The sequence below is a fragment of the Dryas octopetala genome, chromosome 4, assembly GCF_963921425.1.
Source record: "Dryas octopetala chromosome 4, drDryOcto1.1, whole genome shotgun sequence".
Lineage (NCBI taxonomy): Eukaryota > Viridiplantae > Streptophyta > Magnoliopsida > Rosales > Rosaceae > Dryas > Dryas octopetala.
In genome coordinates this window covers 22,694,610-22,712,457 of record NC_141369.1, presented here as the reverse complement: position 1 = coordinate 22,712,457, position 17,848 = coordinate 22,694,610, and the positions used below count along the sequence as shown (strand labels likewise).

The 17,848-nt window shown below is 35.2% G+C and overlaps 2 protein-coding genes across 2 annotated transcripts; one reads left to right on the top strand and one right to left on the bottom strand.

The window, feature by feature from the left end:
- Positions 1-778: 778 nt before the first annotated feature.
- On the bottom strand, positions 779-7,782 carry LINC1 (little nuclei1). Its single transcript, XM_086241219.1, has 8 exons — positions 7,094-7,782; positions 5,966-6,175; positions 5,111-5,364; positions 4,682-4,952; positions 4,520-4,603; positions 2,000-4,116; positions 1,552-1,717; positions 779-1,424 (listed from the first exon to the last, which is right to left on the bottom strand). The coding sequence occupies exons 1-8, from the start codon at positions 7,373-7,375 to the stop codon at positions 1,173-1,175; spliced, it is 3,636 nt and encodes a 1,211-aa protein (XP_086097345.1). The 5' UTR covers positions 7,376-7,782; the 3' UTR covers positions 779-1,172.
- Positions 7,783-15,470: 7,688 nt separating this feature from the next.
- CYB-1 (cytochrome B561-1) lies at positions 15,471-17,686 on the top strand. The gene is made up of 4 exons (XM_086241397.1): positions 15,471-15,759; positions 16,181-16,229; positions 16,916-17,115; positions 17,196-17,686. The coding sequence occupies exons 1-4, from the start codon at positions 15,613-15,615 to the stop codon at positions 17,502-17,504; spliced, it is 705 nt and encodes a 234-aa protein (XP_086097523.1). The 5' UTR covers positions 15,471-15,612; the 3' UTR covers positions 17,505-17,686.
- The last annotated feature ends 162 nt before the right edge of the window (positions 17,687-17,848 follow it).

Below are 17,848 nucleotides of genomic sequence, written 5' to 3'. Positions count from 1 at the left end.
TTCATTCCATGACTTGTTCAATATCAATTAAGACCTTGAAAGATATGCATTTAGTGGAAAACTTCAACACTTGGTCCATCTTGATACAGACATCTGAATGTGTCTTAAATTTTGGTCCCCCTCATGAGATTGAGGCATAGACAATGCTTTCCTTCAACGAGTAAACTCCACCCCATCTCTCTCTGACTCTGTATGTCTCATGAAAGATTAATGTAGACCAATGCTCATCTTTATTTACAACCTCTTAGGATTACCCATGAGGCCATGATCTCAAAATATGTCTGTTGTTGATACCTTGTACTTTCATTTGGTGCCATTATTCACTTCTTGCTTTTCAGTGTATGACACCAGTTAGTTTACTTAATAGTCTTTTAAGGGCTTATTTGCAAATTGATATGTAGGGCCTTTTAGGAATGCTCTCTGGTTAACAGTATGTCTTATGCTTGTTAATGGGATTGTTTGGGTTAAACCAAGACAAACGACAAGTGCGAAAGCCAAGCCATTGCCGGTGGAAGAGGAGCGACGATGGGGGGGAAAGATAAAGAAAGAATTGGGGGAAGGGTGAGGAATATGAAGAGATTGTCCGTCGTTTTTTGTTTTTGTTAATATGGTTTTTTTGTTATTTTTAAAAAGGTGTGAGGTTATGATTGGTTTAAATCCTTGGGGTGCACAGCATTGCCCGAGACGAAATAGAAGGAATACAGAGATTTCTTATTATTTCAAATTGATATTATCTCTATGTTATAGTCTTATAGAGAGAGAGAGAGAGAGAGAGAGAGAGAGAGAGAGAGAGATGATCATATAGTTCAAACAATCATTCCAGAACGTGAGAGACAAACTTTGATACAAACAAATGTGGAAAGGGCAGGCGGAGCTCAGTCCAGCGTTAAATATACACTGGCTACTGCTACATCAAATTATATCTAGCATTGTCTTACAAAAATAATAAATAGCCCCAGTATCCTCCGGAATCCTAAATGAAAAGGAAAAATAGGGTATACAAAAACCCTATCTCTCCGCCTGAAATATTTCCATGGTTCTAAGTTTCTAACTACACTTAAATTGCTAATACACAAATACTACACATTACAGAGCTAACACCAAACCTAAACAAGTTGATGCAGTCGGGTTCCATCCACATCCACAGCCATGCTGGAAACAGGTTCTCGGAATTATGTTGTGAAGAAGGTCCAAAGCTTCTTTCCTATTGAGGCTTGACCGGGATGTTCAGAATCATCATCTTCCTCATCATCTTCAATGGGAACGGCGTCCCCCCCATTGGATTCACTCCTATACTCGTCTCCATCAACATATTCCTGACCCCCTACTGGAGAACCATTCACCTCTTCACTCACTGTTGCATTATCAGCCAAATTTTTTCTTGTATCTGCATCACCATCTTGATTGTCTGCAAGGGCCCCACACTGCAGCAGAAAGCACAAACAGAAAATAACATAAAAAAATTAGAGTTGGCACACACAGAGTGAGCATCCCAATAACTTAAACCTATCTAGTTCAATGGACCAGTGAAGATGCTTCTTGTACACTCACCCGCACAAAGTGTGTGCTTCCACCATTCTCACCCTCAACTCCTATTGAAGTAGAAGGAACAGCTTTGGAGTAACGAATCCCAGCCTCTATACCTCTAGCAACTTCAGCCTCTTCATTTTCTTTGGCAAGGTCAAGTGAGGTTATTGCAGCAGCATCTGTAACTCCACTGATCAAACAATGTGTAAACTTACAAGTTAGTTGCATGAAAATGGCCACCAAGGAATCCCAACAGTGACATAAATTTTTTTTAAAATAATATTGTTACTAACTTGTACATCCATCGTCTGATACACACTACTCTAGAAATAATATTTTATTGTGGTAGCTTTATTCAACCCTAAAACAACTGACATGTCAATTCTAGAAACTACAACGAATTCCTATGTTCATTACATAGTGCCTTTTACTTGCCCTAGGTTCAGTCAAGATAAAACTTTTATGGACTTACGTTTTGTGTCGCCGGAGATTGTAACGTCTTTCCCCTAGAGCTTGCTCATCTGGAGGAACTTTCTCTCGCCTCTTCTTACGCTGGCCAGCCATGAAACTGTCAGACCGTCCTTCACTATCATCCCCACCATGCTCACTCACAGCGATTTGAGATGTCTGAGCACGGCCACGCTTTCGTCCATTTCTTGCTGTTCTTTTACCAGCAAGACTAGAACCACCATGGCTTTCAGAATGCATATTGGCAGAATCCTCAGGAATCCCATTTGGATACTCACTGTCATTTGTTTTAAAATCCTCCCCAAGTATAGCCTTAGCATCTTTGACAACTTCTTTCACAGAGCGTGTTCTGTTAACTCCAGGCCTGCCTCTCCTGCGTGGCTTTTGGCGACCACCCTTTGAACCAGAAGGCTGAGAATCTTCTGGGACATCGGGTGCCTCACTGTTGATGTGGCTGAGTTCATCAGCTGAAGGATTTTGACCAGCTTCAACCTCTCTGATGCTGTTGTCAGATTCAATCCTCTGAAAATCAAAAGAATCACTTGCAACTCTTAAGTAGAGCTCAGCCTCATTTTCAGTGCCACATACTCTTTTGGATGTTTCTACATTTTGCTCATCAGAAAATGGTGTCTCCTTTGCCAAATTTTGAAGAGCACCAGACTCAATCTTTTTCCCTGGAGAGAAATTAAAAATCTTAATTTTTGAGGTGCATTTGCGAAGCCAAGACATTCCACCAGAAACAGGAGATCTTGAATCAACACCCGGAGATATCTCATTATTTTGCCTCTCGGCAGCAGCCAGATTTTCACCGAGATATTCATTCGCATAGTCATCACCCAGCCTTGGCAGGGGAAGGATCTCTGCATTTTCAATTTCAGTTGAAGGTTCTAGAATAGAAAACTCAAACTTGGAAATCATTTCACCACAGTCCTTGCAACTCTTGAGTTCCTCAATTATTGAAATTAGACATCCTCTCTCCTTAAGAAATTGTTCCCGTCGGTCTCTCAGTTTCTGGTTAAGGTCCAGAAGTTCACTAATGTGTTTTCTTATTTCAACACGGTGCCTTTCAAGATGCTCCTTATTTGCATCAGCTTCTTGTCTTTCCTTTTCTATTTTATGCCTTTCCACTCTAATTTCTTCCATTTCTCTTCCAGCTACTTCTCTCAAGTAATTAACATTGTCTAGTTCTCTCTCTCTTTCTTCAGCAAAAGACTTCTCCCTTTCACGCAAGGGTTTCTCCATCTCTTCCAACCGATCCTGCATATCAGTTTCAAGTTCTATTTTCCGCGTCTCAAATTCATGCTGCATTTGGATTCTCTCACTTTTAGCTTTTTCAGCTAATACTGACTTCTCATGCTCCATTTGGGCTGCAAATGATTCCTTGGCCAATTTAAGATCTTCTTGCTCCCTCTGTATGTAGTCCTGTGCCACCGCCTTTTCATTTTTCAACCTTTCTTCCTCAATGCGTTTTAATTTTTCTACTTCTTCCTTATGTTCAGTCACACTCTTCAGCTCCTTCTCAATCTCAGCTCTTTTGTCATCCAACTCTTCCCATTCTCTCTCAAAAAGCTCCTTTTGCTGCTTCAAGTCTTCAGCTTCCTTCAGAAGCAGTTCTTTCTGTTGCATGTACTTGTCAATTTCCTGTTTTAATTCCAGCTGCAACCGGTGATATTCTGACCTCTCTTCTTCACTTATTTTGAGTCGATCCCTCTCCTCACTAATCTTCTGTAGCTGTTCTTCATTATCAGCCCTTATCTTCTCAACTTCAGCCAAAAGCCTAACCAAATCCTCTTTATCAGCAAGTATTTGCTTCTTCTCGGTTCCCAAGTTCTTCTCCTCAGATTTAATGGACTTCTCCTTTTCCTTAAAGGCTTTCATTTTTGATTCATAGTCCTTCTCTTTCTCCCTGAACTTTTCCCATCTCTTTTCCAATGCCTGCTCCCGTTTCGCAACCTTCTCCTCCATGTGACTGATTTCAGATTCCTTCTTCTCAACATCGACCACCCTGTTTCTCAATTCATCATCCAAGGATTTTCTCTTTTGATCAATTTCCAACTCAAATTCACACTTCTTTGCATCCAGAATGGCATTGTGTTCATCAATAAGCTTCTGCACCGCAACCTGTGTGTCCCAAGCAACAGAAAAGAGTCAGGTGCATGATCACAATAACAGAATGATGATTTCACTCTTATATAGTGTTGCAATTTGTGCTTCTTGCATACCAAGCTACTCTTAAACAAAAGAATGAGATCTGCTCCACATAGGAGGGAAAGCAACCAAAAATAGACTTTAAATAGATTGAATAAATAGATTTTTAAATACCAAATTCATCGAAATGGCTAATTTTCCTCAACAAATTTAACCTACATCCGATACGGACATATAAAATGACAAGTTAGACCCCAACAAGTTTCCCGGTGTTAGTTGTAAGTTAACTTAGATGACCGCACAAGCCACACAGCATCATCATAAGGTCCAAAATGCTTTTAACGTGTCCATCTCTATCAATGGTGCAAGGCCTTACTCTTTCTCTAGCATTGAGCTTTTCTTCCAACGCAAGTAACTCCTTCTCCTTCATCTCTAGGTTCATTCTCATAGCATCATGTTCCTGCATATAAAAGAAACTTCTTACTAACAAGTGAATTATGAAAAATTGAAAAACAGCTCACCATAAAGAACTACTTGCCTTTTCTTTCAGAGATAGATTTGCTAGCCTGCTGCTTATATCAACTTCTTTCCTTTTCAATTCTTCGTTAGTAGCATCAATCTTCTTCTGTGAATCTTCAAGGTCCTTCTCTTTCTGCTTAAAAATCCTATCATTCTCATTTGCCCTCTCCTCTCTTTGGTTGAGAATTCTCTGTCCCTTGGCTAGCCTCTCTTCTCCCTCTTGCAATTTCCTTTCCCATTCTAGCAAGTCCTCCCTCCGCTTAGACAAAGAAGTCTCATGTGCTTCCTGTCTGAAGAAAGTCAAACCAGCTAAGTTAAAACAACAAACAACTTTAATATTTAAAATTTGTCAGAGTTGCTTCAAAGTAATGGATTGTGAACATTTGATTAACCCCACCACCCCCTCCCCCTCCCCCTCTAAAACCAAATACCAAGGGCCTGATCATACTCGGAATTGAAGGATAACCGATCTCTCCGAAGTGCACCTTCCCGAGCCTCCAGGTCTTTTGATTTTCTCTCTATCTCTGAACTTTTCCGGCTCACTTCAGCTAGCTTGGCATCAGCAGCACGCAACTTGGCCTCTAGCTCCAATGATTTCTCTTCTATGCTAGCAACCAAAGCATTTGCCTCGGCCAACTTTGAATCAGCAGTAAACTTAATTTCTGCATTTTCGGAACGAATTTCACGCAAGGCCTTCTCCAGCTGCAGAACGAATCTACCACATATTAGCAAATGCCAAACACAATTTGTTTTCTAAATAATAAAACAGAGTTCCAACAATAACCATCAAGCCACAAGCTTCAGTCCAGCAGTGTGGCTTCATTTCACAAAAGAAAAATATTTAATGAATCCCTGAAACCTATTTAAGATCACAATTTCCTTCCACAAGTGATTAAACTAGCACAAAAATAAGATACTCATATGAAAATATTAACACGCACATTAAACCTACAAGCTATACTTACAAATAAGGTTTATTGAGACCATCCATCAGTCAATTGCCAAATCATAGTCAGACCAAGGAAACTTGGAAACCTCTAAGGAATTGTCTATACCACAATAAAAATAGAGTTTTCCATAGCTGTCCAAGGCTTAGGCTTTCCAAAAATTGAGATTTCACCACTAATTAATTTCTTTATTTAATTTAGTTTATCTTTATTTTTCTTCCGGGGAAAAAAATATATGGAGGAGAGAAAGTGAGAGAGAGAGAGAGAGAGAGAGAGAGAGAGAGAGAATTGCACAGATGATACATAATGTACATTTAGGGGAGTCTGGAACTGGAAATGGGGAAGATAAATCTTACATCAATCACACACTGCTTCTCAACCCCTAAGGCCTTCCTCAAATTCTCCTCTCGCTTTTCAATTTCAGATATTGCAATCAAATGTGCTGCTTGTTCTCTTCTGACAGCATCTTTTGCTTCAGCTAATGACTGCCTGAATTCTTCATGCCTAGAACTCCACTCCTTTTTCTCAATCAAGAGCAGCCCCATATTGTATTGGTATTCAAAAAGCTGGTCACAAAAAAATGCAGAATATTAATTATAAGAACAGGGACTAGAACCTTGTCAAATTCAACCAATCCAAACAATTTGTAAACTGTAATCTCTATGCTTAGGGAATGGATAATGCGCTACAGTAATTAACAACTATAAACTACATCTACCTGGCTCAGATATGAGTCACATTGACACTAAATATATGGAGGATTTATGAACAAATAGGCCACTGTCATGATGACAATACAGAACTTATTTCCTTACCTTATACCCTTAAGCGATTCATAATTTTCCCCCTAGATAGTGTACACTGAATTTTAAAAAATAAAAAAATAAAGATTATTCCATAACGAAGTTTTGCAGATATCATCAAACCTTCAATTCCAATTTTAAGAACCTCTCTTTTGTTTTTCTTTACTCTTTTAAGCTCAGCATCTACCGACACCAAAATCATTTGAGCACCCCTCAGTATTATGGGAACATTAATAATATGAACTACCCTACCATTGATGACTTGGGAAGAGATGTTATTTTTATAATCCACTAACTAGTATTGTAACCACACAGCACTAATGAGATGTTACTTTTAATGCCACTAACTAGTTTTGCGAGATCCTATAGAAGTTGATTTGGAAATCTTTCCTGCAAGATTATGGACTACGGACTAAAATTTTAGATTACCATCCAAACTATGGACTATGGACTAAAATCTTTCCACTCAAACTTCCACATAAACACAAAGTCAATACATACGTTAATTATCCTATTCAAGTCAATTTCACCAACCATGATGCTCCTGAATCACATACCCAGAAGAAAAATAAATTCGAATACTTTCTCTTTATGCAATATTATGCACAAGTTGAACGCTTGACCTAGTTGCACATCGAACATTACAAAATTCAAAAATACATCAAATTACACTCCACCAACCTCATTTTCGAGCTCTGAAACCTTCTGAGCTAACTCTTCGCGGTCGGTGGCTGCCTCGCCGGACCCCACTAACATCTTCCCCCCATTCTCAAGCAGCGAACCCGAACCCGGTGTCGTGGGTTCAAACAAGGCAACCCCTTTCCCCTTCGCAACGTTCCCATCCCCCTCAGAGTTCAAATTTGGAGTACCAGATTTCATGTTCGAGCCCGACCCAGTTCCGGTCTTCTCGGCCCCAGTTCTGGGCGTGAGAGACCAACCCGACCACCGCTGCGGCGTAAACATCAAGAAACTTTCCACAATAACCCCAAATAGATAGATCGTAACTTCAACTTCATAAGCACATGCACACGGGATTCAAGAAAACCCTAAAATTCAGAAACCGAAAACAACTTTAATTCGAGAAAATTCCCTGATTGAAGCAACGAACGAACGTCTGCGAGTGAAAATCAAAGCCTGGACGCCATCGAAATTGCGAAATTCCGGTAAATTGAAGTCCCAATTTCGAACGAAAATGAGTGCTTTTACTTAGTAGCCTCTCTCTCTCTCTCTACCTACCTTCTCACTCTTAACAAGAACCCTAGTCCGGACGTGAACGGAATTCCCAAATTCCGGCGAATAGGAGATTTGAAGTCCGGTAACGTCTAACACAGTCTCTCTCTCTCTCTCTCTCTCTCTCCAGCCACCTTTTGTGTGCTGTGCGCGGATCACTCACGTTCCTTCTTTTTTTAATTTATGGGCCCGCCGGGAATTTCATTCTGGAAATTACGAGTGTACCCTTGGTTTTCATATAGTTCAATGCGGTATTGGTAGGGTAGTAGGGGAATTTAAATGGATGGCGTCTATGGAATGCAACGTGGGCGCTCGTGTGTGTTCTTTGCAATGACGAAGCTGCCCATGGTTGGTAAAATCCCGTTTGGAATGATGAATGGGTAAATTGCGAGAGAGATGGAGGTATTTTGATAATTGCGGCATGTTCTGGATTTCCGAGAATATACCTGTATTGAAATGCCACGGTGTTTAGGAGCTGTTAACTTGGGAACAATGGGGATTGGGTCTTGAAGATAAGCATCTCTTTGTCGCATGTGGCTTCTTTGCCATCATTATGGACTCTTCACTCTCTCTCTCTCTCTCTCTCTCTCTCTCTCTCTCTCTCAAAAAGTTCTAAATAGTTGTTTATTATTTGTAGCAGACCAAAAAATTTGTTTATTGTATAATAAAAGTTTTTATATTGGATAGAAAATTCGAATTTGAAACATTTCAAACACTGTTATATCGATAATTAATTGGTTGATATAACATAAATTTTAAACAATTGAGCATAGGGAAAATGTTTCAAATTTAAATTTCGATCAATTTAGGATATGTAGCTATATTAATGTGTACCTTTAACTTTAATTTTAAAGTCAATTTATCAATTATGTTAGTCCAATTATATTTTTTGTCATAAAAACAATTATATATTGTGAAGTGATTTAACTTTTATGAACTTGTATTATATGTGAAATGACGAATTTAGCCTTCAAAAATGATCACGTGTGTAACATATGATAACTTGTGAACGGAATTTGCAACCGAGTTGAAGGGATAAATATAGTACAATCCATAATTCATATCTTGTATTGACACAAAAGGTAAAATTAAAGTCATTTATTGAAAATTATTCCCTTGATAATATTGTAGTGTAATATTTGGAAAAATTAAAAATTATTAGGTGTAACCGATACACCGATATGTGGTGTAACAAATTCAACGTATAAGAGTATTATTAAACAGTATATTTATATTAGTATGATATAATATTAATAACATTCACTCATATTATGACATTTAGATTGAATACACTATTTGACGGTGTATCGGTTACACAAAATAATTTCTCTAATATTTGTGTTTTAAGAGTAAGGATAATTTATTACATAAGTGTTTGTCTAAGAGATTTAAAATGAGATTAGTGAAAAAACCAACACATTTAAGGATTAGATTTGCTTCACAAAATTACTAAGTTTATAATTATAATAAATCTAATCATTTGATGTGTTGTCACTCACTCATTTCTCATTTAAGTTTTTTAGTTGAGCATTTCTATCATTTGTCAACTAGTTATTTGTCCGGTACATGCTTCTAAAGATTAACCATTAAACAATTAGGTACTTAACTAATTATTAACTTTGTAGGAGTTCTATCTACAATTTGGAAATATCCCATCTCCTCCTCTCAAATAACAAGAACAACTAAACACTTAAAAAAAAAAAAAAAAAAGTTGCGTGGCACATGATAGTGTGGAGGGACCACCATGCAGTAAAATGTGTTGTGGAAATTGATTATTTGATTGGACACGTGCCAAGAAGATCAGGTGAGGGGGAATTCATGTATCTGTTTAAAGCCAAACAACCTTTATCACACCATTAAAGCAAGAATGTCATTGCATATATAAAGTCGAAAGAGTGGGCTAATAGATACAAAAAAAAAAAAAAAAGTGAGCTAATCATCTATTGACGGTGCTATTAATAAATTGTAATGTGACGCTAATGAGGATGAGCTATTGTGGGAGCACATGTTTAATGCTACCTATGTTTGTGGATTTACATATGAAAGGGCTCTACATTCAGTAGTGCTAGACATCCCACATTTTTCTAAAGGTCCATTGATTTTAGGTACCAAATTATAATGTTTTTTCATTTCAACTACTAAAACATTTATATCATTTCACTTTAGATACTAAATTTCAGTTTAGGTACCAACTTTAAAAAACATGGTTATATCGAACTGTGACTGTCTAACAGTCATAACTTTTTTATTGATTTGTTATTTTTTCAATATTTGCAAGGCTTAAACTTTAATATTTAGTCTTTGGGTTATAGAATTTCATCTCCCAAACCTAAATCAAAAGTATGAAACCCTTAAAAATTTAGATTTTTTTATAAATTTTAAATAGTCACAACTGTGACTGTTCGACAATTACAACTGTAACTGTTCAACAGTCACAACTGTATAACAAACTGATTTGTGACCTAATCCAAAATGTTTTACTCTAGGTTAGTACCTAAACTAAAAAAAATTAGTGTCTTACTGCTTTATTAAAAAACTATTGACATTTGGTATTTAATCCTAATTTTCTATTTTTCTAATTAATTTTTAAATCAATTCTTATTGTCACTCTCATCATCTATTCGTTACATTCTTTTTTTTCTTAAATCCTAATTATCTATTTTCAGTTTTCACCTATAACTTTTTCTAGTGTTACATGGTGACGATGATGGCATTTTATATCATTTTATTCTTTTGTTAAATCCTATTTTATTATTTCATATATCCATTGGGTAGACTATGAGCCACCCAAATTTTTCCTTCAGTATTAAATTTCAAATATTATATTTTTTGGGTTTATAATTAACCGTGACCCTTTGCAAATTCATTAAAATACTAAATATATCTTCCTAACTAACTTGGATTAATGTGTTGATCCATAAAAAAACACTTCCCATTCATTGGTATGCATCTTAAGCCACTTTTCAATTGGTTTGATATATCCCATGCTGGGGTCTTTTTTTGGATGGATGTAATGCCTGTTTGGCTTAGTGAAGCTGTGTAGTCTGACAATAATTGAATAATATCACAGTTTCTATTAAAAAAAATTGGTTTGTGATATTACAAAACATCTCTTCATTTGAATTCGGAGTTTAGTATTGGCATGTTTAATTATTTGTCCATTAGTACTGGCATGTCTTGATGGTTGTATTCTTATTTTAAACATAATTGTTCTTAATCTTATTTACTAACATTTGTTTCAAAGATTTAAAATATAATCCTTATGTACACGCAATGGGAAAATCAAGAAACTGGAAACATTTGGTTTAGTAAATTCCAAGCAACTGTCTTAAACACAAAATATTTAATGAAACATTGGTTAAAGTAAATTTCAAGTAATTGGCTTAAAAAACATAAGAAATATAACCCACGGGCCACAGAAAACACTAATAAAATAGTTCAAAACCCGACAAAAAAAGTAAACAGAAAATAAAATAAAAAAGAAGAAACATAAGAACCGTGTGGTGGTACGTTTGGGTTTGCCTGGTTGATATTCTAAAAAAGAGCATATATATATATATAGAATTTTGAAACTATGGGTTGTTTCACACAGGTGGTTTGAGATTAACTATGTAATTTATAAATCATTGCAATTTAAGAATATTGCAACATTTTTGTTTATTAAATTGTCAAATTTGTTGCATTTTTTGTCATATATTTTACAAAATTATTTTAATTTTGGTCATATACTTTACATAATGTTAACGATTTAATAACCAATTTAATGAACTAATAGACAAAAATACTAATATGTCATTAAATTGCAACAATTTTTAAATCATATAACCAAGATCAGAACAATTGAAACTAAAGAAATCAAAATAAAATCTAACTCCAACTACAGGACTAAAAGTAAAATTTAGCCAATTTTTAAAAGCTATAAGCTTTTAATGTATAGAATATAAAATTAAAGGACGTGTTATTGTCATTGTAGAAAAATTGAATTTTGGATGGGCTTCAGGGTTTGGGTTACAGGCTGGATTCTTTTCGTGCTGAATAGTTGGGTTTCGATTCTGGGCTATTTTCACACCCCTATATTATGTAGGGGCGGTTTAATGGAGTTTCAGGCTATTGGGACCATTTTCACACCCCTATCTGGGCCTCAGTTGGTGTGTGAAGTCGGTGAGGCGGTTGTATTGGTCATTTTTTTATGTTGTCAATATAAAAAAATGAACGTCGCAGATACTGAAATCAAAGAAGAATAAAATGGCACATTGTATTCCACATTTTTCAACGAGGATGACATGCTTAAAGTCACTTCTTTCTCTATTTACTACAAAAAAAGAGTGGATGGTACACATTCCTCTCTTTCTCCTTTGTTTGTTAGGGTGCACATAAATTGAGGGAAAATATTTGTTTTGAAGTTTTAGGTATGATTAGGAGATTTTGGATGAAAGTTTGATTGACTTAATTAGTCTGATCAGTGTACCACCGTGCCGGTGAAATTAAACTATATCATCATCTTTATGGCATATATATTTTTAATTTTTCATGATAACTTAATTATTCCATTATTGAAAGTTTTTAAATTATTATTATCGTAATTATTTAAAAGAACAAAACGCTAGTTTCTCACCTGCTATGAGCCTCTGCATTATTCATTGCAGAAGTAAAATTGCAAGAAGGTTGCCCGGCGGTGGAATCTGCTTTAGAAGAGCATGGTATTTCATGTGAACTGAATCTGGTATGCATGACATGTTAAATATAAATTATAGAATGTGATTTTTAAAAACTCAATCTTACGTTGAATTTGTATATATAAATTTGATCTCTGTGAAATCAACTCTACATTTTGATCGGTGGTTTATTTCAAATTAGGGTTAAACATAAAAATGGTCAACGAATTTTATAATTAATCTCAATTTGGTCAATTAACTATAAAAAGTGTCAATTTGGTCCACGAATTTTCCAAGTTATATCAAAGCAGTACAAATGGTAACTTACATCCGAAAATTAACGGAATTAGTCACATGTAAATGTGATGAACGAACTAAAATGCCTCTGAAAATGTAGTCACTTACTGTGCACATGACTAGTTTTCGTTAAATTTTTCAATGTAAGTTAACGTTTGTACTGCTTTAGTACAACTACTTACTGTGCACATGACCAGTTTTCGTTAAATTTTTCAATGTAAGTTAACGTTTGTACTACTTTGGTACAACTTGAAAAGTTTATGGACCAAATTAATATTTTTTATAGTTAATGGACCAAATTGAGATTCACTATAAAGTTCATGAACTATTTTTGTATTCAACCCTTCAAATTATATATGTGTGATTTGATATGAGCACATATTAAATTGTTGTATTTCTAATTATAGTCAAGTTGAGGATTCCATGACAGTCTCAGCAACCAAAAGGACTAAATCCTTTACAAAGGCTAGGCATCTTCTTAAACTCTTGTCTGTAAATGTTCCTCCATATCTCGTATGTACAAATGATAGATCATTTGTTATTGTTTTTTGAGTCTATTTTTACTTACCACAAAAAGGTGGTATCATCATGGATAGGTGACACGTATTTCACTATTATTTTGCTCACCACAAAAAGGTGGTATTACCATGGATGGGTAACTCGTGTCCCACTATTATGAATGGTGGGACACATGTTACGTTTAGCGAGAATAAGAAGATTCAGCATTTGAAGCAACATAAATGATAAGTATATGTCAGCATTCGCAACAATGGGTATTCCCATTAGGAAGGTAAAACACAAGGGCTATCGGGCGCAGGAGCCACACAACAGGATAGAAGGCAGTCCTTGCATAAAAAAGCAATTTGCCAAGGGAAATAACACCACAACCCCTGAAAGAGCATTTCACCATAAGTGAACAAAAAAAAAAAAATTGTTGAATTGCAATAATAATGACATTTATTATTCAATGTTATAGCTTTATTATTCAAGAGCATTTATATATGCTTTCAAGGCTTCCTGAAATTTATATATAATAATGACATTTATTCAATGTTATAGCAGTATGGCACCAAACATATAATAAAAGGGGGAACGAGGGTGGGTAAGGTGGAAGCAAAATGGTAAACAAGGGAAAACAGCTGAAAGTTAGGCACGTCTATTGAAGATAGTGCATGAAAAACTATATTGCAGACCAAAATTAGGGAGTCATGATGTATAACAAGTTGTTCCTGAAACAACAGGTAAGATTAATATGATTTTCTTTTTTTGCATATTTTTGCATTTGTAGTGATAAAAACCTCAATCAGATCACAGATAAAGCAATAAATAATGAAGGGCAATCAAATATAATTGTATCTTATTTATCAAACTAAACCAAGATATTAGTGGAAAAAGAGAAGAAAAAAAATGATTGATCACCAGCATGAAGAATATACTTGATGATCAGGGCGAGTCCCATCAAAAGGTACTTGTAATCATCCATCCTTAAAGTCTCAAAGTCTCTGTTCCTGTTTAGAAGTACACAAATATAATGGAACTCCAATTACACAATCGTTTTAAGAACTTAAAAAAATCCACCAAAGTTACAAATGCATGCTGAAGTCTTCAGTAATTCAAGGAATGTTCTTAAAAATTATGAGTGTGGTATCTTTGAAGAGAAAATAGCTTAGGATTTAGCTCTCAGGTTTTGGATTCTGCTTATAACTCGAAACCTAAAACATAAGTCATAAGTTCTAGAACTCTAATTTTAAATCTTAAACCTCATTTATATACTCTAAAACTTCATTTCTACGCATCAAAATACAGCAGGATTGGGCTTAGTAACTTAAAATAGGAATTTCAAAAATACTGATTTAAATGTAATTTTTTATTATATTTTTTATATTTTTCTGGATAAATTAACGTTTGTTCACTATTTATTTTTATTTGTTACTATTTTTCCTCTATTAGTTTTGCAATTCATAAAAATTATTGTAAAAAAATTGAATTTTTGGATGGGGCTTCGAGGTTTGGATTTCAAGACTGGATTAATTTCATGCTGAATAGTCAGGTTTTGGATTTTGGGCTATTTTCACACCCCTAATGGGCCGTTTAATGGAGTTATTAATTTTAACATTTATAAATGATTTATGGGTTAATTACAAATGAGTAAGTCAATAAAAATTTTTACAACTATATTTTTTCATAATTTCATTTTAGTCACAATTGACCAAAATAAAAAAATATGAATTATAATAAATTAATAAACATATATTATTATTCATATATGAATTTATATTTAATTGTTAAGCAACAAAACGACTTAGGATTTAACAGAGCCCAAAACCCAAAATCTAAACCCTAAGCCATAAGCTCCAAAACGCTAAATCTTATTTATATACTTTGCACTTCATTTCAATACCCTAAATTAAATTAAAAGCAATGTTATAATTTTATACCCATAAGTTATAAAAAAAATGGATAGATGAATTAGTATTTTTCAATGCACTAAAATACATAGCATCATCAAGTGAATTGCGTTTAGTGACTAAAATAGGGTGGATCATTGACTAAAATATAATATCTCAAAATATACTATTAACTAATATGAGATATGAAATTTTGTATTGACTTATTTGTAATATTAAAATTTTTTATTGACTTTTTTCTAATTTGCTAATGATTTATTATGGTAATATTACATATAATATTGGTTTTTTATGTTTTATTCAAAATTTCAGTTATTTACAGATTTGATTATTTTGGCGAAGTTACTACAAAATGTGAAACGAAAATATTAGGAGAGCGAAAAATTATTGGGTATGGTGTGACGTGGACTAAATGCTGACGTGGGCACATCCCAGTTCCATTTTTTAGTTGAAAAGTTGAAAACCTGTAAATCTTCGACCGCCACCTTCGTCCCCATTGTTGAAGAAGAAGAAGCAGCCCACAGTGAAAACAGATCCAAAACCCTAATTCTCTATCTCCTTCTCATTTCTCTCTGGTAGATTTAAGAGGTCAAGAAAGAAAGAAAGAGGAATGGGAGCGATTCCAGTGGTCCGGTTCCCGATCTTCCGGACAGTGAGAGTGATTGGAGTAATAGTCATGGCTCTAGTGCTCACCTGGACCATCCGTTTCCGAGGAGGACTGGCTCTCATCTCTGAAAACAAAGATCTCATTTTCAATGTCCGTCTCTGCACAATCTTCTTTTTTTGTTTATCTTTTAAATTTAATTTTGATTTTTCCATATATTGTCATAATATCTTTTGGGAAGTTCATTTTGAATTGGGAGGTATGGTTGATGGGTTGCTTAGTTCACTTGTTCTGGGTACTGGGTATATCACGTAATTTGTTGTAATGCTTATACCCTTGCCAATTTATGCAAAAATGTTGCTCTTCTTCATGATTTTGTAACTTGTTCCATGAGATTTTATATAGTTTCATTGAGCTGGAAATTGATGTTTATTTGGGAAATTTCCTGCCGCTTTAAATTAGGAGAAATTTCACTTTTTAAATTTAGCATTCGGTGCATTCCCATGACAAATTTATAGAGCTTTACTTGAAGTTTTTATGTTTGGTAAACTTACTGCTGTTGTGTTGCTTGTAGGTCCATCCTGTGTTGATGGTGGCTGGACTCATACTCTTAAATGGAGAAGGTAAATTTCTGTTCTTAAGCACTTAGCCCAGCATCTAGTTGTTGGTTTCTCAATCATGCCTCTCTCTCCCTGTTATCTTGACTTAGATAATGTGACTGCCTTAGGTGATTATGCGATACACCAGAACAATGATTTTGCTAGAGCATGCTAAGGATGATAATGATGAATATTTAGTGAAGGTGCACATGTTACAGAATTGAGAGGAACTTACCTATCCCTTGTTGTATACAACATGTGAGACACACACACATGGTCATGTGATAGTCACATGTGTGTGTGTCTCACATGTTGTATACAACAAGGGATAGGTAAGTTTTAGCCTACAGAATTTGATTCACATACTTTACCTTAAGTGACAAGCGTTTCAGTAACTATAATTGAATGTCAGAATTATTCATATATTTTTCGTTTTCATGTTTTTGTTAAGAGTTATGAGAGCTGTGTGCAGATTTTTTGTGCATCTTGTGCTTCAATAACAGCTAATTTTATTTCCTTATCTTTAAAAGGCAATAAATAATCTGTAGGGATACTTTCTTTGCAAGGGGTCTTGATTGAATTGATAATCTGCACAGAATATTATGCTCACTTGAGTAGTCATAACAGAATCTGTGAAGTTATGGACTTAATATATGTTTACCAAAAATGATTATGAATTTGAACCATCTCATGTTTCTACCATGATGCAGCCATGTTAGCATACAAGACAGTTTCAGGAACAAAAACCTTCAAAAAATTAGTTCATCTCACGCTACAATTCCTTGCCTTTTGTTTAAGCATTATTGGTGCATGGGCTGCTTTGAAGTTCCACAATGATAAGGGCATTGACAATTTCTATAGCCTGCATTCATGGTTGGGTCTAGCTTGCCTGTTCCTCTTCACTGTCCAGGTATACCTACTATTTTTCCTTGGAAGATAGTTTCTGCAATTACTTTTATCCAGTCTTAACCTCCATTTTCTCTTGCACAGTGGGCTGCTGGATTTGCAACATATTGGTACCCAGGTGGCTCGAAAAATAGCAGAGCTACCTTGATGCCATGGCATGTATTTTTTGGTGTTTATATTTACGCCCTTGCTGTTGCCACTGCAACTACTGGTCTTTTAGAAAAAGCCACATTTCTTCAAGCCAACCATGTAATATCACGCTATTCAAATGAGGCTTTGCTGGTAAATTCTCTGGGAATGTTGATCGTTGTGCTGGGCGGTTTTGTTATTCTTGCCCTTATTACTCCTGCCAATAATAGAGGTGACATTATCAGAGGATCAATAGAAGAGTAAACACAATTGTACTATCTTGTAGTTCACAAACAGGCTTGATTTTACTCCAAGGATTACAGGATTTTGTTATTGCAAAAAGTTGAATCTGTATATTAAAATAACAATTTCCGTTGTTTCTTCCTTTCCATTAATTGGCGCTGAAGGAGACTTAATTCTTTTTTAATGGGGTTTTATTTATGTCATTTTGGCAATGCCCTCGTTTCATGTCCGGTTATTGGTGGCATGTTTTGGCATCTGGGGTTTTCATTGTGTTTATCTGCACTTAGAGCGTGACCATTTCAAACATTTTTAAGAAATATTTTCACCAAATTTCTTATAGTGGTCCGTATAATATTTTAGTCTAT